This window comes from Blastomyces dermatitidis (assembly GCF_000003525.1).
Source record: "Blastomyces dermatitidis ER-3 genomic scaffold supercont1.3, whole genome shotgun sequence".
NCBI lineage: Eukaryota > Fungi > Ascomycota > Eurotiomycetes > Onygenales > Ajellomycetaceae > Blastomyces > Blastomyces dermatitidis.
Window position 1 is genome coordinate 3,315,111 of NW_025544776.1, and position 26,068 is coordinate 3,341,178.

Below are 26,068 nucleotides of genomic sequence, written 5' to 3' on the forward strand. Positions count from 1 at the left end.
TGAATACTCTGCTGTTGTAAGAACTCTCTAATCACTTAGTAAGCTTTAAAATGAATGATTTCTCTCTTATTATTGAATTTCTGATTATATATTCATTTGTCTGTAAGAATATTCATTTTCAGAGCCTTCTCAATGATAATATATATTCTCTTCTATTCAAATATCTTAATCTTCTTTTTTATTGTCTCATATTAATAGTCTCAGTCTGAGCTTCTCTTGACTTTCATCAGTGTAGTTAATCAGTCTGTCAGAATACTTAGAATAGAATCTTTCTCATTAATAGAGTCTTCAGAGTCTTTATTCATGATAAGCTGTGTCTTATTATCTAGAAGATAGATTGAATTAATTACACTCTCTAAGTTCTTATTAGTAATTATCTTTAAAACATCTGACTTTTTCTTTATAAGTTTTCTTAGAAGACAGTATTATTATCTCTCTCTGACATTCAGAATGTTCAATTTATTAGACAATTCATTGAATTCTCTCATTGTATTTACAGATGTATTTGCACTCATGTAAAGAGCTTCATTAAATATGATATCTTGTGCAATCTCAAGTAGACTGGCCGCCGGAACCATGAATTTCACGTTTGCTCTCATTTGGTCTGGTCCCATACATTTCTTGGCGTGAATCCCGCTAGGACTGGCTATCAAAAAAACAGGTAAAGTGACTATATATCAGATCTTAAAATGAAACCATGACTTGAAAAAAATGAGAAAGTGGTTCCATTTGGTCCCATTTAGTCTCATTCTTGGCATAAAGTTACTATTTTTAGACATTTTAAGGTTTTTTTTAGACTATTTTTAATTTTTTAAAAAGTAATGCTTTTTGATAACACTCAAATAAGATTTAAAGTCATTTAAAGCAATAAAAATAATTTAAATTGAGAAGTGAAAATCATGATTTCATTTGAAAAATGTGACAAGAGTAGACAGTAAGTCTCACTGAGACAGTATGAAACTACTATCTAATGTTAAAACTGTGTAATGAGATCAGTCGAATTGGTAATGAGACTATCAAAAAATCTGGTCCTGGTCCCAGACACGGTCACACGGTCAGTCTAATCTCAAGACAATATATAACAGAATCTCACATATGATATTGATGTAATTCTTAATATTCAATCAGCTATTATTTCTTACTATCAGTTCTATCTGCAAGCTCATTCAATACTTTTAAATTGTTCTTATAGATCTTGCACTCTCATCTCTGCATTCAATAAACAGAAGATTGCATGTCAGTTCAAGCTGTAAAAGATATAAGTGATGTTTCTTTCTTACATTCAAATATCTTCATTGATGTTGAGAATGTGTTGATTATCATAATCACAGCTTGTATTGCCTCACTTCAGAGCTCTTTCACCAGCTAACTATTAAATAGCAAGCTTCTCATCTTCTCAGCTACAATATAATTAACATGTTTCATGAGACTATTCAATTGCAGTGTGTCAGAGATAGTCATTTCATATACTATTTCTTTACTCTGACAGTAGGTCTTAAGGTCTTGACCTTTGAATTCCTCTTCACTGTCTCAGTGTAGAATTTCAACTTGATATTATATAGTTATCTCAATATCTGCAATGAAATTCATTAATCTCACAGTAGATTTCTCTTTTGACATTATTAAAATCACTCATATATAGCAGGTTGTGTTATCTGTGATTTCTAATCAATAGCTTGCATCTCTTCTAGTGAGTATATCATTCTCATTAAAAAGTGTTTTTCCATTCTCTGCTAAGTAAATGAAGAATCTCATTTCTGATTTGATAGCTTATGTCATAGATGCAAAGATTGAATGTGTCATTTTTACTTAGACACAGATTTTGTAAAATAGTAAAGCTTGTTGACCTATAATTCTCATTCTCAGATGTGAATCTGCTGTCATTTTCATAATATTCACAGAATTCAGATGTTCTAGCTTTTGATGCCATTGCATCATTATAAGTTTCACAATCTTTGTGTCATTCTTATCAGATAGTGTTAATATTGCATCATTACTCTTTATCTGCAGTGTATTTACAGGTTCAAAATCATCATTAAGTATAGTGAATCAGATTAAGTCTCTGTATATAACTGACTTTTCTATCTCATAGATATTCTTATCATTCAATCTTGCAGTAAATGAGAACATTCTATTAGAAGACATAAGTAATATAGCATGATTATTTTCATATGCCAGTTGTTTGAAGGTATAACCTTGATGTATGAGCTTACTCATGCTCATAAGGTTCACTTTCAATTTTGAAATGTAACAGATGCTGCTTAGCAGCATATTCACTTCTTTAACAGATATCTTGATACTCTCTATAGTTATAGCTGAGTAGACTGATCATGTAACCGTGTCTGAGATCAGAATCAAACTTTACAGTTATCATGTTGCTTAAAAGCATTACTTCTGATCATAATTTATATTCATTACATTGATTTCAAATCATGTTATTTCAAATATTAAAGGTCTCAGATTCACTTTTCAAATAAAAATCTAGTCTCAGATAAAGAATATATTTGAATTCTTAGTTACATTTTCATTCTGATTTCATTATTAAGAATAACATTAAATGAGATTATGAAATCATTTCTCACTTACATAATATTATAACATAGTGCTCATTTGTTAAAAATTCAATAGAGAGTATTATTAAATATTATTACTTTTCTGAATATAGATTATAATTCATATAATTTTAATTATGAAAAAAATATAAAATATAAAAAAAAAACAAAAAACAAAAAATAAAACAAAAACAAGAAAAAATCACAATAAAAAAAGAAAAAAAAAATAAAAATAAAAAAAAAAAAAATAAAAATAAAAAAATAAAAAATAAAAATAAAAAAAATGAAGATTGCAGAGTCACAGCACTTTTAAAATACTTACTTCTCAGAGTTTTTATAATGTTTATTATCAACTATATATCTCTTACAGTGAGAGTAACACAGCTGTGATTAGACTGACTGTGTGACCGTGTCTGGAACCAGGACCAGATTTTTTGATAGTTTCATTACCAATTCAACTGATCTCATTACTAGACTGACCGTGTGACCGTGTCTGAGACCAGGACCAGAATTTTTGATAGTTCCATTGTCAATTCGACAGATCCCATTACACAGTTCTAACATTAGATAGTAGTCTCATACTGTCTCAGTGAGACTTACTGTCTACTCTTATCACATTTTCCAAATGAGACCATGATTTTCACTTCTCAATTTAAATTATTTTTATTGCTTTAAATAACTTTAAATCTCATTTGAGTGTTATCAAAAAGCGTTACTTTTTAAAAAATTAAAAATAGTCTAAAAAAAACCTTAAAATGTCTAAAAATAGTAACTTTATGCCAAGAATGAGACTAAATGAGATCAAATGGGACCACTTTCTCATTTTTTTCAAGTTATGGTTTCATTTTGAGATCTGATATATAGTCACTTTGCATGTTTTTTTAATAGCCAGTCCCAGCGGGATTCACGCCAAGAAATGTATGGGATCAGATCAAATGGGACCAAACGTGAAATTCATGGTCCCGGCGGCCAGTCTACCCATTACACGGTTTTAACATTAGATAGTAGTCTCATACTGTCTCAGTGGGACTTACTGTCTACTCTTGTCACATTTTCCAAATGAGACCATGATTTCCACTTCTCAATTTAAATTATTTTTATTGCTTTAAATGACTTTAAATCTCATTTGAGTGTTACCAAAAAGCATTACTTTTTAAAAAATTAAAAATAGTCTAAAAAAAACCTTAAAATGTCTAAAAATAGTAACTTTATGCCAAGAATGGGACTAAATGAGATCAAATGAGATCACTTTCTCATTTTTTTCAAGTCATGGTCTCATTTTAAGATCTGATATATAGTCACTTTGCATGTTTTTTTAATAGCCAGTCCCAGCGGGATTCACGCCAAGAAATGTATGGGATCAGATCAAATGAGATCAAACGTGAAATTCATGGTCCCGGCGGCCAGTCTAGCTGTGATAAGTTATTATCTTAATATTATCTAATAAATAATCTGTATATATCTGTATAAATATGAATAATTAGAAAATATAAACTTAAAAAGTATGATCAGAATGAACTCTGCTATCACTTGAATAATATCAAGAACAGAATACTGAAATCAATGATTTCTCTTATTAATTTCACAGATAAGATATGTGAAGATAATCTTGAGAAATATAAGATTTTCTAACTTCTGATAAAAACAGATCTCATAGAGAGACTCTATTTTTATAATATCAGAGACTGAGTATTATTAAAAAGCATTACTTTTATACAATATATATATACTTACTGCAGTAATTCACTCTCTGTATATATAATTAAGTGTTGCAGCTTTCTTATACTGCACAGCTCTCTCTGAGATACTGTTATTAATTTACAACTTATACAGTCTCTCAGTTCAGTATACACTGTATGTATACAGTTCTATATACTGAGACTGTGTTGATTATTATAGTCTGACATAATACTTACTTTTCATAGATTATGTTTTGTTTGAGAAGAGAGAAAAAGACACAACTGTTATTTTATTAAGAAGAGAATGAATAATTAGTATTATTGAATATAATTTAATTCATCTATATTTAAAATTTGATTAGTCTATACTCTTCAATTTAAGAATTTCTAAGAGTGTTTTAATAGTTTTCATATTAGCTTGAACTTAGTGATGAGTTGAAGAAGAAGAGAAAAGAGAGAAGAAAGAAATGAGAATAACTTATTATTATTATTATTATTATTATTATTATTCTTTCATTATACTCATATGCAAGCGGAGCTTATAATGAGTTCTTGTGTGATGTTAAATACAGGTCAAGTGTTGATTATATAAAAGGAAATACAGGTGTTGAGATCATGCTAAGATAATAAGAACATAGGAAATACAAAGAAGTGACAATTAGATACATGCAATAATAACTTCTCAGCTCAGGAATATAGAGTGATTTTATTGAAGTGATTTATACATCTCTGTATTTATTAGAAACCTGAGGTGCTTGAGTTCCGGATTTAATATATTCCCTGCAGGTTTCGAACTCACATGCCTTGATTTCCCATGTCAATATGCTACTGAGTGACCGCATTAATCATTCAGTCACTGAGGCGAGAATAACTTATCTTTATAATATGAAAACAGAAAATCACTGCAATCATTCTCTCTAGTAATAAAGATCTGTTTTCTGCATGTATCTCTGATATAGATTATATAATAAATGTATACAAAGAATATCAATAGTGTATGCATTGAATGAAGATAATGTTACTATGTAACACTGTAGCTGTTTCTGTACATCTCTGAAAGCTGTTAATAGTTTCTTTATCTCTTTATATTTAATAAGTTAATAATATATTCTGATGCACTTTTTCTTTCATCATTATTATTATTATCATTATCATCATCATCATTATTATCATCATTATTATTATTATCAGTATTATTATTATATCATTGCCTGTCTTCACCTCTCTCTCAACACTTATTAAAATCAATTATGTTATTTCTCTTCAAATATTCTGCAGTTCTGTGAATTATCAAGGCATGTAAGTACTGTCACAGATTGAAGAGAGAGAAGAAGAAGATGTTCAAGTACAGAGAGACAGATTGTAAGACATATTATAATGTCTTGAAAAGACTCTGTAAGAGAGTAGAATAATAACAATTTTAAGTAACACTTCTAATAGATTTAGACTGAACTAAGTATAGAAATAATATGAATAATACTGTCTGTGAGAGATTGAAAAAGAAGATAGTGAAGAGTTGTGATTCAAAGATTGCTTAAGTCAGCGTACAATTACAGGCGTACGCCGGCTTCTTATATATTGTAATATCATATGCTAAATTAATTAGTGGCTGCTATGACCCTCTTTACATTTATACACTAGTAGTTCAGAAGCAGCTGTGTTATTATCTGACAGTTGTACATTCTTTCAAATCACATTCTCTCTCATCAGATTTGGTCACACTCATATGATCATGTCATACATTCTAGCTTCATGCGGATTAGCTTGTCACTAGTGTTTCACAATTGTGTGATCTATTTCTGATTCAGCTAGCATTCTGTATACACTCTCACAAAGAAACTTTCACTATATTATATTACTTATTCACTAACTTTTCTTATTCTTCAATCATCATCTTCATCATTATTATCATTAAATGTTATTATCTCTTTCAAGATTTCTACTTCTTCTTCTGTTCAACTCTTTTCATCTGTTCATCTATCACATTATATGCATTTCTGACAATGGCTCTTCATTCTCACAACAAGTGTTCTCATAGTACTCATATCAGACAGTTCATTAGCAGTAAGTGTAACACATTGTGAAATATGATCAGAACTTATTTATCTTCTAACAATCACCAGAATATACTATCATGAATGACATATCTTCTTCATCTTCTCATATATTCTCAACTATTTCCTTCTCAGTGAGTTTCTGATCATGTTTTCTGACACAATTTTGTGTGAATGCAGATGCTGATATGTTGTCTTTATTCACATGGAATTTTCACACATTGACAGATCTGTATCTGCTGATAATAGTGAACTCAATGTTGAATCATTGATTCAGAACTTAAAGAATGTGATAATGAAGAAATTACTCATGTCATGTATGACTGAGTCTTCTGCATCTCTCTCTGCTTTCTCTGTTTCTTTCTCTGTCACTTCTTCTCAATCTTCTACACCTGTCTCTGTGTCTGGTTCTCCCGCTTCTGCTACCCCTGTTCTCATGACCTCTGGTTTTGCTGTCTCTGCTTTCATTATCAGCTCTTCCTGTTTCAAGAAGATGTTGTATAGGCTCAGTGAATCACATTTCTCAGTGTGTATACTCCCGTCCTTCTTGCCAACCTCTAGAACAATTTATTGTATAAAGACAGTATATAACATGACTATCTGAAGCTCAGTTGTGAATGCTGATTATTATATTTATTTTAAATATTTATAATGAAACAATTGTTCATTCATTTCAGAGAATCACTTTCTCTCTCAACAGTGTTGAGATTGTAAGTCTTTTTCTTTTTATCTTTTCTTTCTAACACTGATTTTCCTATTCTTAGAGGAAATCATTATGGGTTTTATTATGCATGAAGTCATGACATTCACAGATATTAAGAAACTTTTCACAATCATTAAATTCAATATTGTGAATACATCTGCTCTAATGAATATCTTCAGTATGATTAATCTGTATCAGTCTATTCTCTGACATTTGTCATCTGACTTCATGATGCAGGTGAAGAATATTCATGTTTTCAGAAACAGAAACATGAATATCATGCTCTTTTACACCTGCAGATGTGAGGCTCATACACCTTGTCTGAAATATTATTATGAGAATGAGCTGTTTATACACTGCATTCTACTTTCTGTATTTCTCTGTGTTTCTCTCTCTCTTCCTGAGAAGCCTCATGCATGTTGTAATTGTGTGTACAATTCTAAGATCAGCAGATGTTCATTCAGTAATTGTTATCTCTGCTTTTTGCAGTTTCATACACTAACAATAGTTCTTAGTTGCTCCAGCATCAGAGATCATTTTAATTGAAGATGATAACACTGCTGAGACTACTCTCTTTCACTCTTAAGCTTCTTCTATCACTTTCTCTTTCTTCTCTGCAGAGAAGGTTGTGTACACATCAGATCATAAGTGTTCAGCTTCAGATGACTCTCATTATTTATTCAGTTCTGTGTCTCTTTCTTTCATTTCTTCTGTCTCTGTTCTCTCTGCTCTGACTTCTGATTCTGTGAGTCCTGCACTCTTCTTCAATTTCTCTACACATATGCGTACACATTTCTATATTCACATTTCAGCCAATCTTGCAATAAATAGACTGGCCGCTGGGATCATGAATTTCACGTTTGATTCCATTTGGTCTGGTCCCATACATTTCTTGGCGTGAATCCCGCTGGGACTAATCATTAAATAAACATATAAAGTGACTATATATCAGATCTCAAAATGAAACCATGACTTGAAAGAAATGAGAAAGTGGTCTCATTTGATCCCATTTAGTCTTATTCTTGGCATAAAGTTACTATTTTTAGACATTTTAAGGTTTTTTTTAGACTATTTTTAATTTTTTTAAAAGTAACACTTTTTGGTAACACTCAAATGAGATTTAAAGTCATTTAAAGCAATAAAAATAATTTAAATTGAGAAGTGGAAATCATGGTCCCATTTGAAAAATGTGACAAGAGCAGACAGTAAGTCTCACTGGGACAGTATGAGACTACTATTTAATGTTAGAACCGTGTAATGAGATCTGTCGAATTGGCAATGAAACTATCAAAAATTCTGGTCCTGGTCCTAGACACGGTCACACGGTCAGTCTAGCAATAAATGACATTAATGTCATATATAGAGCAGTAGAGAAATCAGAGATGTGTATGACATTGTTATAAGAGCAGCTTGCAGCTCTCAAATCCCTTACAGATCTTGAGTTTTGAGATTTTCTTTGTTTTTGATATTTTTCAGATGATGTGGTGTTGAAAATAGATTAAACATGTGATATATGAAAATGAATGAGATATGTATAATAACATTTATCTTTTACAGCTGACTCTTATAATTGATGATCAATTCATCATCTCTTTTCTTACACTTTTTCTTTATCTGCTAGCCACTACTCTTACACAACCTCTATATAATACAGTGTTCAGTGACTAGATTTGACAGCTTTCATCTTTTGTAATTCTATCTCATACATTATACTGTCTCTCTTCACCTGCTTAGATCACTACAGTGAACAGCTTATCAAAACTAATCTCATCTGATCTCTAAGCATTCTCAGAAATTGAGATGACTTAGTTCTATGTATCTATGAATGTTTCAGATAGTTTATTCTCTGTGATCTCTGTGATTGAACTGATGTAAACAGTTGAATTCAACTCTGAATTCTTTTTTCTTCTGTGACCTGACTCATGTGTAAGTCTGTCACTTTGAGAGTGCTCTTTGTCATGTTGTGTTCACTATCTGCAGCACATTATTATACAATCAGCTACAGTCTTATCACTTATTGAAGTATGATATTCATCTGATTTCTTCATTTCTTCTCATTCTTTTCTTATAATTGTGAAAAGATTGAAATAAGTGAGATTATCTGATTTATAAGTGTCTATGATTTCTCTTACTTTATAAGACTTTTCAATTGTAAGTCTCTTCTTTTTCAACACTGACAATAGTGCTATAGATAATCATAATTCACTCAGATCTTACATCTTTACTTTTATAAGTTATAAATCATTGATTAAGTTACATAAGACCTGTCTCTCTGATTCTTTCAATGTGTACATTCTCAGAGAATGTGATTTGAGTATTTTATATAACTCAAATTATCTAGATTGAAACTTCTCAGAACTCTCATTATATATAAGAACTCACATTTTCATCTTGAGACTTAATTCCTTAACTAGTGAGTCTCATATTCTTTTTGATTGAATTGCTCAGTTCAGGAGTAACTCATTAGCTTTTGCACATGTGTAGCTGATCTCTTTCAATCTTGGTTTCATGTCTGCAACTGTTGTGTCTGCAACTGCTGTTTCTGCTGCATTCACAACTGCTGTTTCTGCTGCGTCCGCAACTGCTCTCTCTCTCATCTTTTTCAAATCATTCTTCGGGATGTGCGGATGCAATTCATACAACAGGTAGAATGATGAACACTTGAAGACTGCATGCTGTTGAATCCGTGTGGTCAATAGCATCTGCCTGAGATATTCATCTCATAGTCTCATAGACTTGCTCACTAGATATTTCATCAGCATGTTGTTCAAGATTTCATTCAAGCATTTCATCTTTCTGTTCATTCATGAATGATATGATATTGTTCTATGATGTCTTGTCTGTAACTGGCTCACAAAATATCTCATCACTTCTCTCACAAGGTTTGCACTGTTATCAGTTAGAATCTCATGCAGTATTTCATAGTTAATATAGATCTCATTGTGTAGAAACTTCACTATCATCTTCTCTATCATCTCTGAAACTGCTTTTGTGACTGGCCAGTCAGTAGTGTAATCAATAGCAGTGATTATTCATTAATTTTCATTTGACATTCACAGTAATATGTCTATGAGATTCATCTCTCATCATTTAAATGATTGTATCATATACTTTATCTGATATTGCACTTTCTCACATTCTAATACTTTCTTAGATTCTTTCATGACCTGACAATTCAGACACTTGTGAGTGTATATCTGAATGTTCTCAGTCATGCTTCATCAGTATACTCTTGATTCAAGTACACTCATGAGTTCAGAGCTTTCTAAGTGACTGAATTTCTTATATATATGAGTCATCAAGTCATGTCTAAATAAAGATTCTAGATAGGGAGCTTCTGCATATTCTAGATCACAATAAAGCATAATATTATTTTTCAATTTTCTCAGCTTGAAGTTCAGAAGCATCTCTTCTACTACTTTCACAAGACACTTGTTATTCAATATCTTATCATTCTTTAAGTAAGAGATCATGATGTTCACTCATTCTGATTCCTTGCATTCTCTCAGCACATTTAATGTGAATATCTCTTATATCTGATTCACAGAACTCTCACTCATGAAATCAGATCTGCAACTGATTGTGTCAGATATCACAGTGTTTAATTCTTTTCAGTATTTAATATGAAGATTGTATGCTTAGAACTCTGAGATTCAATATACTAAGTGTGTGAAAGGTTTTATCATTAATTATAGATAGATGAGACTTTTATAATTCATGATCATTATTATTATATACTTATTGTTGATATATCTATTTCACAATGCCAGCATGTGCTTGATTACTAACAATTTCTTTTCATACACTGAGTAATTGAGCTTAGCATCTGATAGTTTTCTATCATTATATATCACTGAGTGCAGCTTGTTATTCTTACTCATCTGTAGAAGAGTATCTTCAATAGCTCATTTAAATGCATTTATCTCAATGTAGAAAGATTTATCACAATCTGATTAAATAAGCACTGAGAATGTTATTACATGTTCTCTCAGTGTGAGAAAAGCCTCTTTACATGCAGTATTTCAGATGATTGAATGAAACTTCTTCTTTCACAGATTTGTATTTATTTCTCTTAAGAGATCTGAGAGTGATGCAGATATTCATATGAAATTCTTAATAAATCTACAGTAGTATGAGATCAACTCAAGAAACTGTTATACATAATGTATATTTCTCAGCCACAGTCAATTCACTATAACATTCAATTTCTTCAGAATGAGATGTATACAGTCATCACTCACTATATATTCTATGAACTTCAACTCTTTCATTTCAAATACACACTTAATTAATTTGATATAGAGCTTATACTCTGTCAGAGTTGTAAGCACTTCATTGAGATGCTTCAGATATTCATTATATGAGTTTGAAAAGACTAGAATGTTATCAAGATATATAAGATATGAGATTTCATTCTGTTTATAAAGAATTGTATTCATCATTATTTGAAAGATGACAGATACATTTATCAGACTGAATGATATTATCAGAAATTCAAACTTTTCTTATTGTATATTAAACACAGTTCACAGAACTGATAGTTCATCTACACAGATCTGTCAGTATTCTGAGAGAAGATCAATCTTTGATAGATATCAGACATTTTCAACTGTATTCAACTATTGTTGAATCTGTGACAGTGAATATTCATTCTTGATTATAAGCTTATTAAGTGCTTAATAATCAATACACATTCATCACTCCTCACCTGTCTTTTTCATAAATAGAACTCAAAAGCCTCACATACTTGATGAGAGTTGTATGAGATTATATTCTAGAAGGTCAGTAATCTGATGCTTCTGTTCTTTGAGATGTATTTATAACAGAGAATATGCATTCTGATTGACTGGTTTTATATTCTCTGTGTCAATCTCATGTACAAATCCTTGTTCCAGTGGCAATTTCAGTAGAAGATTTGTTCAAAAGATCTTTTCATACTTCTTCAGAAGCTTCTTCATACACTTGTTCTTCTGTATATCTTTTATCTTGATTTTCTTCACTTCTGAGTTCTGTATGACATACAGAATGCTTTCAGATGAGATCTTATAAATTGTTCTCTTTGCTTATTAATGTGTAAGCAGATTTAATTCTTCTATATCAGAGATGTGAAATGTCCTTCTCATATCAGTTAATAGAATTATATGAATCATTTTCTTTCTATCAGTCAACTGCATATAACATGTACATCATTGAATCTGTGAATTGAATCTTTAAAATCAATCAAGTCTGAGAATAAGATTATATTTCATGTTCTGCAGCTCTCATACTCAAATATAGCAACATCATTCTCTGAAGTACAAGAGAACTCTTACTTTTACAGATGATATTAAATATCAGTTATTAGATAATCTTATGCATCAGAGATTCTTCACTCAGTGAACTTCTTTCAATCTTCAGATTATATAATCATCAATATATTGTATAGAAGCTTCTGTATTCACTAACACTTTTACAGTCATCTCTCAATTCTTACTCAAGTGTCTCTTATACATTAATATTTCAAGTCTCAAGGTATTGAGATGAGCATTTACTTCATTCTCACTCACTTCTCAGTCAAAAGCCTGCTTTCTCTTAGTATTCACAGAATTCAGAGAATTATCTAATATACACATCTCTTTCACTTTGAAGACTTTTTATAGAATATCAGCAAGTGTCTCTGAGCTCACTGATTCTGCTAGTTTTTTGACTCTCTTGCTTCTCTTAACTGTACACACTGAGTGTAATCTTTTATATCATGATTTTGATGTCTGCAGTTGAAGTAAGCTTAATACTTATAATACCAAGATTTTCACTCAGAGGATTTCTTTTTCAGAGAATTCAGTACTTTAGTGATGATATTCAGATCTAGATTCATCATATTCAGATATATAACTTATGTCATAGAAATCTGATTACTCATTCTCTGCTAAGACATACTCAATTACAGTATTTTCTATTATAATTGACTTACTTATTTCTATACAATGAGAATGTTGTATGCTTCTTTCACTGTATCTAATTATAAGATTAAGCATTTTCATTCTGCTCTTAACTCAGATATAAGATTATGAATAAAGATCTATAAACAGAAAGATGTTAAAAGCTCTTCATTCAATACAAGATAGTATAAGCTAAAGTGTGTAAAGTATAATGTAAGATTACTTACTTATCTACACTCAGTGAAGTGTTTATAACACTTATCTTATATATTCACTTTCTCAAAGTTATGCAAGATTCATTTGAAAAACTCATTTTATATTTATAAGAATGAATATCACTTCATATCTGTGAGATTCATCTTTTCATTAGCTATTTATAATGACTTCACTTTTCTGTGTAGAAATGTGACAGATCTTAAGACTTGTTAAAATTTCATTAACTGTCTGTCTGTGAGTTCACATTCAATTTAATAATATGATCACATCTGACTTAGCCAGCTGATTACAGTATCATTTTTTCAGTCATTATTAAAGCTTAATAACTCTGACAGATCTTCTGACTTGATATATTTCATGCTTAAATTCTCATTCTGTGCAGCAGTCTCTGATGATGTGTACACTTCTGAAGAGATTGTGAATAATCATGATAAGATCTTCAGGTTCAGTGTAGTCATCTATCTGTATAAATATTCAATCTTCTGCTGCAGATCTAAGATCTGATTTTCTCTATTCTTATTAATGATGATGATTGTGTTGATAAAGCTCTTCATAGTGAATGCTTGATCTGCAGTAAATGTCAATTATTATTTAACTTCTGTCTCAGCCTGTCACTGTGTACACAAGGTCTCAATCTTGTTTAGAATCCTTATATGTATACAGAGCTTTGATTTCAGTTCAGCAGTTTCAGCTGCTTTTCTTACTACTTTGAGTAAATTCTCTGAGAGGTTCTGCATATCTTTCAGTTCAGATAGCAGAGAAGAGTATTATTTGTATTAACTAGAGAAGATATTCATTTCAGTGATTTCTCATTAATTGTATAATGTCTATTGTTATATTACTGTATTATTATATCGCTATATTATTCTATCACTATATCATTATATCACTATATCATTATATGATTTCTGTTATCATTGTATGACTTCAGTGATGGTCACTCTCTTCTTTTTATCCTTCTTTTGAGTAGAAAGTGAACTTCTTTGAATCTGGTTCATCACTTTCATTTTCTTTCTCACATCTCATTCATTCGCGTCTCATACATGGCATTTACCTGGGTGTGGAGTTTTCCCTCAACAAGCAAAGCAGCATTAATCAGATGCTCTTTCACTTATTACTTTTTATATGCTATCTTTTGAGGCATTCTAGGATCACACTGACATGATAACTATGAATCACTTTGTAGACAGAATTATCATGCTCTGAAGGAGCCTGCACTTCTCACCAGTTTTTAGACATACTATCAGATGTGATTCAAAGATTGCTTAAGTCAGTGTATGATTACAGATGTATGCTGGCTTCTTATATATTGTAATATCATACACTAAATTAATTAGTGGCCGCTATGACCCCCTTTACATTCATACGCTAGTAGTTCGGAAGCGGCCGCGTTATTATCCGACGGTCGTACGTTCTTCCGAACCACAGAGTCTTATACAGTAGTGATAAGATCAGAAGAAGTTCTGAGAATAATTTAAGATTAAGATAAAGAGAGAGAGAGAGAAGAAGAGTATTACTGTAAATAAGAAGTAGTAGAAGAAGATTAAGAAGATATTAAAGTAGAAGACAAAGAAGTCAAAACTGATAAGTTTTTTATTAAGAGATAATAATTTTTCATAATACTTCTGTTCTCTAATTGATTAGTAGAAGCTGATAGAGAAGAAGAGAATTGAGATCTTATTCAGATCTTAAATGCACTTCATAATTCAGAATATTAAGAAGACAGCTCTGCTCTCTGAGTATATCAATCTGCTTATCACTGAGATGAAACCTGAGACAGCAGATCAGAAAATGTGAGATTTTGAAACATAGATTGATCTGGCTAAGAAAGAGCAGTGAGAACTCTTCTCTGAGAAGACAGCAGAGAAAGATTTTAAGATAATTATTATCTCAGATGAGGAGAAGAAGAAGAAGAATGAGAATAAGAAGTGAATTATATAGAATAATGAGAAGAATGAGAAAGAGAAGAAAGATAATAAGTAGAAAAAGTTTTTTTCTTTTTATATTAGTTAGTTATAAGTTTATAACTATTAGTTAATAATTGAAATTAATTTTGAGTTTTCAAAAATTATTGTACAAGTTGTAATCAATTATCAATATAAGAAATAATATATATATATATATTTAACTATCATGTCATGATAATATATAAGTACCAACATTTTTTCAATATTGATATTTACAATATTAATATATTTTTAATGATATTATCTGATAATATAATTTAATAATACTTTCTTTCATAATATTAATATATTTCAAGAAATATAACAGAGATTAATCAAGATTATTTATTTACTTTTATACATTGATAATATTCAATCTGAGTTAGTACTAAAATTATAACTAAGTTAAGAAAGAAGATTATTTTCTCTTATATTAATTCTTCTTATATACATCAGTGATCAGTTATTGAAAATAAATTATTATCTTTCTTAAATTATTATTATATCTTCTGAATTCACTTCTTTCACTTGTTTTACTTCTATTGAAGATTCACAAACTCTTTAAGAAATCACTGTGAATTACAAAGTCTATATTATTTACAATTCAATACAGAATACTCTTTTTCAATTATAATGAATAATCACTTCATCCTTCACATCTGATTTCAGGCTATGAAATTTATGAAAAACTCAACACAAACACTGAGATGAACTATGAAATAATTATTAACAGATTATATTATAGATTACTGAAGAGTCATCTCTCTACTATAATCACTATAACTTTATTCAGAAACATTCATTATAAACTGATTATAACTCTGAAGAAATTTTCTGATATCTGAAGTTATCAGAATGTGAATAATAAAAGAAAAATAATCAGAAAATTACTATCAAGCTGATAAGTTGATCTATCAGATAATGATTTTTAATAACACTAACTTTCTAATTTGAAGAAAATCATGTGAAAACAATCATATATCAGTACTCTGATTTCATAACTCTTATCTGATAACTTCTGTGAATAATTACTTTGTATGTGTATATCTCTGAATCTTTCTCTTTAATTAATTGAAAACTCTGAATTCTGAACACTTCTTTAAATGCTTAATTCAAATCTTCATATTTCACATCAATTCTGTCTTCAGTTCAACCTTGAGACACACTACAAAGTTAATATACAACATCTAAAATCAGAGTTGAAGAATCATTGAAGAGTATCTCTCACAGTGAATGTATAAACTAGTATAAATAATCTTACATTTATAAGAGTTACATGTTATTACATTGATGAGAACTGAACTTATTAAGAGATATTAATTGAATTTGAATCATTGATCAGTAGTCATACTGAGAATTATATAACAGAGATATTAATAACTGTGATTAAAAATAACTATTAAGATATTAGTCTCAGTCTTCTTACAATTATAACTGATAATGCTGTGAATAACTACACTATGATGAATAGCTTGAAGTAAAAATTGACTTTGTATTTCTGAAATGATAAACAAGGTCATATTCTCTGCATTGCTCATGTCATTCAACTTGTGATATAAATACTGATAAAGAATCTTAACATTGAGATGAAGAATAATGAGATGACTGGTTCTTAAGATGTGAATAAGATGAAAGTGATTACTCAAGTAACTTTTACATTCACTTTATAAAAGATAATGTTTTTTAATAACACTTTTTAATATTGCTTTTTAGTAACACTTTTTGATAATACTACTGTTAATTTTGAATAGATTGACTAATAATTTAAATATCACAGATTCAAAACATTACTAATGTAATTTATATCTTCTCTAAACAATAATAATAATTTCATGATATTCAATAAATAAACAAATCAGTCATATCACTGAATATGTTACAGAATGTTAGAATACAATGAAGTTTAATATATAAGATAACTGTTCAGACTCTTTGATTGTGTCAGATAATTAATCATTGAGTGTAACACTCTGATCAGAAAAAGATTCAGATATTGAAACTTTCTGATATGAAATGAACTCAGTTGAAATATGTGATTAATTTACTGTTTCAGTTTTATAAGATAACAAAGACAGTCTCAATCACTTGTACATCAATACTGCAGTCAGTCTGATGAGTGTATAACAGTTTATTTACTCATCTTAAGAAGCAGTTGAATCACTTAAATAGAAATTCAGTTTGAGATGATGCTATAGCACAGGGTATTATTACTATAAGAGATAAACTTGTATATTACTACAGCAAAACTGAACAATCTTTTGCAGAGTACTATGCTATAGCAGCTCTACTAGATTTCTCTCATTGAGTTAATATCTACACTTCTCAAGATTAAACAGAGAAGAAATGAGACTCATATATTAAATTAGTCTGAGACTACTACAATGTCAACTATCAGAGATTTGAATAAGTAGATATTAGAGATGTGAAGACAGTGAAATACAATTCTCTAGTAAGTAATAATCTTTGATAACACTTCATATTATATAGAACTATAATACTAACTTTGAAACAGAACTTGCATACATTGATTGCAACTGAAAATCAGGCAAAACTACATGCTTATAAAACTGAATTTAATCACTATCTTCAAGATGATTCAACAAATTTATACATTAAATCAATTCTAGAGTTATGAAAAATTGTTGAGAGTATATATTCAACTGTTACACTGATAATATATAATATTCTGACAATTTCATTAACAGAGATGAGAATGAGGTAAAAGTTCAACTCAAGCTGAGATATTTATTACTATCACTGAGAACAATTACAAGAAGAAACAATCAAGAAACTCATGATTGTAAAACATATAATTATCAGATAGTTTAATATCTCTGATTATAGTATATTAGAGAAGTGTAGTTTTCATGAGAAAGTGAAGAATAAACTTATATAAGAATGTATTTAGTTAGTTCATAAGTATTATCAATAATTGTTATCAAATCCTGATTATATAAGCAATCACTGAATGAATCAAATGAGACTGAATTTGATTTTCAGTCTCAGTATTATTCTGATTTTGAAAGAATGATTATCTTTCACAGTTTATTCTGAGAAATTACTCTCATTTCACTGTTCTTGAATTAAATCTGGTTATTTTTCACATCATTTCTCTCAGAAATGATTCATTTTCAGATTTTTTTGAGGCTTGGTTCTGATGAGACTTATGCTAAGAAATGTATAAGATCAGATTAAATGAAATCAAATGTGAAATTCATGGTCCTGACAGCCAGTCTATAGCTGAGACTATCATTTCATCTGTCATTTTCAACATTACTTTCACCTTCTGAGGTTTTGTCACAACAAGATCTCTGTGAAATATGACATAAGCACTCAATTCAGAGTCTAGAATTCAGGTATCTTTTCCTTTCTGATCACTCACATAGGCCTTTTCTTTGATGCAAAATACTTGCTTCATGATATTGTGAATAGAAGCAGCATCTGTATTCTCTACATTCTTGTCTCTATTCTTGTTTCTATTGCTGTTAAAATTCAAATTTAAAGAATGTTTCTCAGAGTATTTCTTGCAACAGTCAGTCTGAATATGATCAATCTTTTGACAATGATAGCCGGTTCTTGCATCATTATCTCTATATTCAGGTTTCAATTCAGCGTTCTTGTTCTTGTCATTGTCTTTCTTATTCTTGTCTTGAGTATTATGGAGACACAACCAACTGCTCCACCATGAACTCGCTTGATTTTTCAAATAAGAACCCGCTGATAGATTCATTGAAAAGCCCTCGATCATACAAGCATTTTGACCCCATCGCCGACCGCATACCCTGTGTGGTGGTGGAGTTATTCAGCCAAATGTGAACCAGATGTCGTTTGAAACTCCTGTGTGGGATTATCCCCCATTCTCCCCTACCACACCACAACCCCGGGCCAAATTGCCATACAAATTGTAAGGTGAAGAGACCTAGCCATATGCACCAATCTTCTTGATTTTGAAAGATCTCCAATCTGTAGTTGTGGAGATATCTGAGGAGCGATCTCTGTGAAAACCCTGTTCATCTTTGATGTTTCAAAACATCAACACCAAGTCCCACCCTCGTACCGCCCTTCCTAATCTGGCCCATCCCCGGCAGAAAAATACAAAAAGATACCTCAGTGATAATATCAAGCACATAATCAACAGTCACTTCTGAAGTGCAACCTCTGCGGTCTGTCTTCAGTGTATCTAGACATCAACACCAAGTCTCACCCTTGTACCACCTCTCTCAATCTGGCTCACTCCCTGATAGAAAAGTACAAAAAGATACCTCAGTAACTGTACTTGATACATAATCAGCAGACATGACAACTATAAAATCAGTATACTTCAAGATCTGACTGAGTCTTTGATCTCTGCACAGTGAGATATATTAAATCTAGTTTTAATATCTCAATATTCAATAGATTCTGTAAGAGATTGAGAACAGTAACACTAGATTTCTATTGAATTTGAGAATTAACTCTATATTAATATAATCATTGACAAAGTCTTCTATTTTGAGATATAAATAACCAGTTTCTCTACATCTCACTGACAATATTTATATTATTATATAGAAACAGACTTATATTCTCTATAATATCAAGACTCTGAAGAGAGAAAGTCTTGATAGAGAGTATACAGTAGTGTATATCTTAGCAGTTTCTATCTCATTCTTCTGTAGCAGTTAATGCAAAAAATAAATCTTAGAAATAGTTTTTTACTTCTCTTGAAAAAGTAAGATGTTTTTCTCTGAATTTTACATAATATTCTTATAAAGAATTAAAAACAGAGCTGTTTTCTATCATAATTTTATATTCTTTTAAGTAAGAATTACTTTTTCAGTGACTGAAGAGCTTTCATTAATACTTAATTCTTTTTTACACTCTTTATTAACTGATTTGAGTTGCACACTTATTGTGTGAGAAGAATTGAATGATTTAGAATAAAATTGAATAGTTTTAATCAATTTCTCTGCAAAAAATTGATTTATTTTTTGTCAGTTTTTCTCTTAAAAAATGTCATATTATCTAATTCATTATTAATTGATATTATACTCTTTCTCACTGTATTTCAAGAAAGAGATTGTAAAGATTTTATTGATTTATCTCAAAAATCAATTTTAGTTTATTAGATTCTCTTGAAAAATCTAACCTAGTTACTGAACTAGTGTGAAAAAAATCAGGTGTTTTATACACAAAAGTCTTTTATTCTTCTTTTGAAACAGTCTGATCAACTTTTCAATTGAAAACAGACTTAGAAATATCTCAATTGAAACAGTCTGACCAACTTTTCATTGAGTGAGAATAATGAGTTCAAAAATACACTCAGTTGATGTGGAAAAAGATGCTTTCTCAAATACTATTTCTGAGATTGAAATTCTGAAGAGAAGAAAGAAAGAAGAAATAGAGAAACAATAAGTTCTTAAAATACAGAAACTTGAAAAAGCAAGCAAGATTCTTGAAAAGCAGTGTCTGAGTGAGATGAATAAAGAAGTTCTGTTAATTCTTCATGCTCAGACTAGACAACTACAGGAGATGATCAAGTTCAAACTTGGAATCTCAAACATAGTTCAAAAAACAGTGAAAATTCCTAGTATAATCACTGACTCTTCATCTTGCTGTTCTTCTTTTTTTCCTACTTCTTCTTCTTCTTTGAATTAGAAGAAAACATATGCTCAAGCAGCTGAATCTGCTGTCTCTAAACCTGCTGTCTCAAAACCTGCTCAAAATCCTGAGAAAACTGAGAAGAATACTGCTCATATCTCTATTCATAGAAAAGTGAAAAAGAAAATGCAAAAAGAGAAAAACTTTCAAATCTTCAGAAATAGAAGACTTATTCTCAAAGTCTCAAACCAGGATAACCGTGCCATGCTTACTCACTCTCTGTAGTGAGTGCGTCACAGCGTACGGAAAACCACACTGTAAAGAAAATATTTTGAATATAGTAATCTTCAAAAATTAATTAATAATCATCATCACATCTATCTATAACATAAAGATTATCTATATACTTATTAGAAGGTGTAGAATCCACTGTAAGTTGAGATTCTATAGAATTATCTTGTTATGATTGAGTAGCTGTAGATTTTATAGATGTGATTTCAATTGATTAAAGAGTCTTATTGAATGTCTTTTTCATCTCATCTGCTCTACAGGTTGCAATCTTGCAATTGGCATTCTTAATAGTGAGGACTTCACCTACTTGCATCTGTCTGTGGGAGGATTTGATGATCTGATGTCTATTTGCTTGATAATGACCTGCAAGTTCACTCTCACAGTGTGTGTTCAATTCTGCCTGAACTATGCTACTCTTGAAGATCTTGTTCAACTGCCTTGTCAAACCAGGTGTAAGGGTATTCTTCACATCTTCTAAGGCCTTGGCTGCTGCATTGATTTGATGACATAGTTTTGCAATCATCTCTGAGAAGATTAATTGTGAGAAGACAGTTGACAGTCAATCTGCAGGTGGCGGGGTAAAGTGATCGCATACATCATCATCACCATTGTATATGTTGAGATCCGGGGCATCATCAATGGTAAGAGGTCTCAATTCATTGAGAATTATATCGCGATTAACTGAATACATTCCACAGTTGGCAAAGCCAGCTCTCACAGTGCCAGGTTTGAATGCTTACAGTTGAATGCTCTTCAGATTAGCAAGGAATTGTCTGTCATCATACTGCTCATATCTGTAGCAGGCAGCCTCATTAACTGCCTTTGTATAATAATGCTTATACTGCTGAAAAGATACATTATCAAGAGGTTGTAGAATATGACTTGTATGAGATGAGAATCTGAACAGAATAATCTTATGAAAGTTGCAGTATTAAATGAATTCTTCTATGAGATGAGAATCATGATTATTCATTAATAGTAGTTACTGACTGCTGATTTAATGCTTTTTTATCATCTTATTGAACTGCTTGATTCATTCAAATTCAATCTCATCATTTGTAAAGCCAGACTCAGATGCAGTGATAGTATAGTTGTCAGATAAGTTGAAGTGTGTATATCAATTCTCTAGATGAATCTTCAATTTCATTATAATCAATGAATTCAATACTGTGTCATCTGCACTAACACACTTCATCACTGTTATTAATCCATGAGAGTATGATGACTGTATGATGAAATTCATGTCTTTAAAGACAATTATAACTCACTGTCTGTGTTCTTCTTCTTCTTGAAATTCAATCTCATCAAAGTTGTAGATATCACAGTGAAAGAATTAATATTGATTGAAGACAGCTTCATATTGATTAAATCAGTTGATAATGAAGCTTATATTCTCATAAGACACTTGTTTTGAATTCATGGGTTTTTACTTGACTCATTTGTAATCTGGCAGATGTTTGATGAATTGATATGTTCACATCTTGCTTACTGTGAGAAGTGCAGTCTCTGAATCTGTATAATGCTGTCTCAACATGCGGTTCACAGCAGCTTTAATACACTTGATGATGAGTGAGTAAAAATTAATATTCAATTTATGAATTCATATCTTAATTGCCTCTTCCTGGCTGTCATTCAATGCTCAATTCAGTGAAACTCTCATAGTCCTTGATTTCTTCCCATTGATCCTCCCATACAAGGTGATATATAAGACTTTGAATTCTTGTGACAGAGATGTGATTTTTAATTTTGAATTGCTTTTATATGTGTCAACAGCTCTTTGCAACTGCTTCTCAGTGTAATTAGAAGATTTAGACATGATTATAATTAATGATGATTATTTGAAGATGAAGAATGAAGATATTGAAAATATTTTCTTTACAGTGTGGTTTTCCGTACGCTGTGGCGCACTCACTACAGAGAGTGAGTAAGCATGGCACGGTTATTCTGCAAAGAAACAAGCTGAACTCAAATCTCATTTTCAGAATTAGAAATGAAATTAATCAGCAGTTCTTTTCTCAGTTGATGACTGATATTGAAGTTCAAAAACCAGTTATAGCTTCAATTGAGTCATCATTCTTTGAAAACTCCATTATTCTGACTATAATGCCTGAATTCAGTGCTGAATTCCTTATTCAGAATGAGAATCTCTGGAAGTCAGCAGTAGAATCTTTGCTAAATATAATAATTCTATCTGAAAGAGATGAAAAATGGAACAAATTCATTCTTCATGATATTTCAGTTGAAATTTTTGACTGTGAAGAAGAAATGCTACTTCTCAAAAATGAATTGAAAGAATACAACTCTATTCAACTGAGAAAGAAGCCTGTATGACTAAATTCAATTGAGTTCAGATAAAGCAGGAGAAATGCCTCTGTTCTAGTATATATAAAAACACTTGAACAGTCAAAGATCTCTGAAGTAAGAGTAGCAGGTTTGAAAATGAGAGTTCATGAATACAAAGACTCAAGAATGAATCTCAAAGCTCAAACACAGTGTTCAAACTGTCAAAGATATGAACACTTTGCAATCTCATGTTTTAGAGACTTAAAATGTGCATTCTGTGCCAGAGATCACAAAACTAGTGAGCATAAATGTGAAACATGCTCAAAAAGAGATGAAATATGTCAACACACTCTGCTTAAGTGCTCTAATTGCAAAGAAAAACATGCATCTAGCTTAAAAGAATGTATGTTTACTTCTAGAACTTAAAAGAACTAGAGAAAAGATGAAGCTCAAAGTCAATCTAGAACTGAAGAAAAGAGTCAAGCCAGTAGACTTACAACTGCAAGCTCAAAAAGAAGAAACTCTCAACTATCTAAATCTTCAAACTTCAATTCTCCAGTTAAATGTAAACAGAATTTGAATCCTCAAACTTCTGTTAAGATTAGAGAATTGAGAAATGACTCTGATGATAAACTAGATATAATACAAGCAGTTGAGATCTCTACTTTTCAAAATAGTTATAATCTACTATCTGATGATAGTGACTAGATCCTACTCTATCTCTACTCTCTTTTAGTATGAATATACAATAAAAACAACAAAAAAAGTTTAAAAACTCTTTAAAAATCACATTTATTCAAAATAATGTGAATAGAAACTTAAATTATATTTATTCTTATCTTCAAATTGCATTTGAATAAAAAGTTGATTTTATACTACTTCAGGAACTGAATTTTGATGCTGAGTAAAATTACATCATTTCTCATTCAAGCTACTACTGCTTTCTATCTCAAAAGTCTGAGATAAAGTCAAGAGTAGTGATCTATGAAAGAAAGAAATCAAGATATTAATTTAATCTAAGATTTGATATCATGTCTGATCCTGATATTCTGATGTGTGATATTATAGATAAAGAAAATGAGTTTGATACTATACAGCTCATAAATATCTATAATGAAAAGTCATTGAAGAAAAATAATAATATCTGAACAATTGATAGAGGATTTCTGAACATAACTTTATCAAGAAACTCTATAATTGTAGGAGATTTCAATGCACATCATCTCTGATGAAATTCAGAATGCAAGAGAGCAGTGAGAGCTGATAATCTGATTGAATGAATCTTTGAGTATTCAATAGATTTGATTAATAAGTCTGATCAACAAACATTCTTTAGAAAAGACATGAAACAGAAATCTATTATAGATCTAATCTTCATGTCACAAAATCTAATGAAAAGAAGACTTGTAAACTGATTTATTAATTCAAATGAGACATCAGGATCAGGTCATGAGATTATTTAATTTAATATTGAACTGAGTGAGGAATAAATGAGTGAAAATCCTCTTCTCTCTAATCAGTTTAACTTTGATAAAGCTGATTGAAAAGCAGTTGAAGAAAGTATAAAACTGTTAAAATCTGAAAGACAGAATGAGCTATATTGAAATTCTGGTCAAGATATCTCAAATGAAATGCTTGAGAATAGAGTGATGCTTATTACATCTATTATTCTAACAAGTGTTAGAGATAATATTTCAAGAAGAAAATCTTCTGAGTATTCAAAACCTTGATAGAATGAGAATATCTCATCTAAAAGAAAAGAATTAGCTACTGCTAGAAGAGATTGAAAGAATGATATAATATCTGATGAAGAGTTCAAAGCTGTTAGAAATGAATATTTTTCAGATATTAAAAGAGCTAAAACAGACTGCTGAAATAAATTTCTTGAAGAAGCACAAGAGAAGGAAGTTTTTAAAGCTTTTAACTATACTAAAACAAGAAGTGTAGCAAAACTTCCAGTCTTAGAATATGAGTTTCAGAATGAATTATATAAAGCAAACTCTTTTGAGGAAAAATGTCAAGCTTTCATGAGAATTCTCTTTCAGAACTCATCAGATTCAGATTCAGATTCAGAGGAAGAGAATATATTACTTCTCAACTACATTGATGAAAATGACTGAGAATGGCCTGACCTTACACAAGATGAATGAGAGTCAGCTATCTTCTCAAGTTCTGTTAAAACTGCTACAGGGCCTGATTCAATTAATCACTTGATTATTCAAAATACATATTCCTACTTAAAGAATGAATATTTTGAGCTCTTTTTCAATCTCTTGAAAAATGGATATCATTCTGAATGCTGGAGAGAAGTCACTGAAGTGATTCTTGCAAAACCTAATAGAATAACTTCAATTTCTAAGTTATATAGAGTAATATCTCTATTAAACTGTCTAGGAAAGATTTTGAAAAAGATAATAACTACTTAACTATCTTTTATAAGCTCTATTAATAACTCTCTTTTATTCAGTGAATAAATGAGAGATAGAAAACAATGTTCTGTAATTGACACTGTTCTCTCAGTTGTTCATGATATTTAAATAGCAAAGTATGAAGATCTGGTCTCAACTGCAGTTTTTATTGATATAAAAGAAGCATTTGATCATGTTTCAAAGTCAAAGTTAATTCAGACTTTGAAGATGTTAAAACTGTCACTTTCTCTAATAAAATGAGTTAACTGTTTTATGTCTAAAAGAATCATACAACTTTTCTTTGATGGAATGAAATAAGACAAGACTGAGATAAAAATAGAAGTGCTGTAAGAATCTTCAATCTCACTCATTTTATTTGCAATATACACTGCATATCTATTCAAAGATAGAAATATGAAAATAGTGCAATCTTCAAGT

General features: G+C 30.4%; 1 protein-coding gene across 1 annotated transcript; it reads left to right on the forward strand.

Annotated features, from left to right (window-relative positions):
- Nucleotides 1-6,234: 6,234 nt before the first annotated feature.
- On the forward strand, nt 6,235-7,198 carry BDCG_16671 (uncharacterized protein; the record flags this gene model as incomplete). The annotated part of the gene is made up of 2 exons (XM_045425873.1): nt 6,235-6,295; nt 7,050-7,198. 2 exons carry the CDS (start codon nt 6,235-6,237, stop codon nt 7,196-7,198), a joined length of 210 nt encoding a protein of 69 aa, XP_045280279.1.
- Between the last annotated feature and the right edge of the window lie 18,870 nt (nt 7,199-26,068).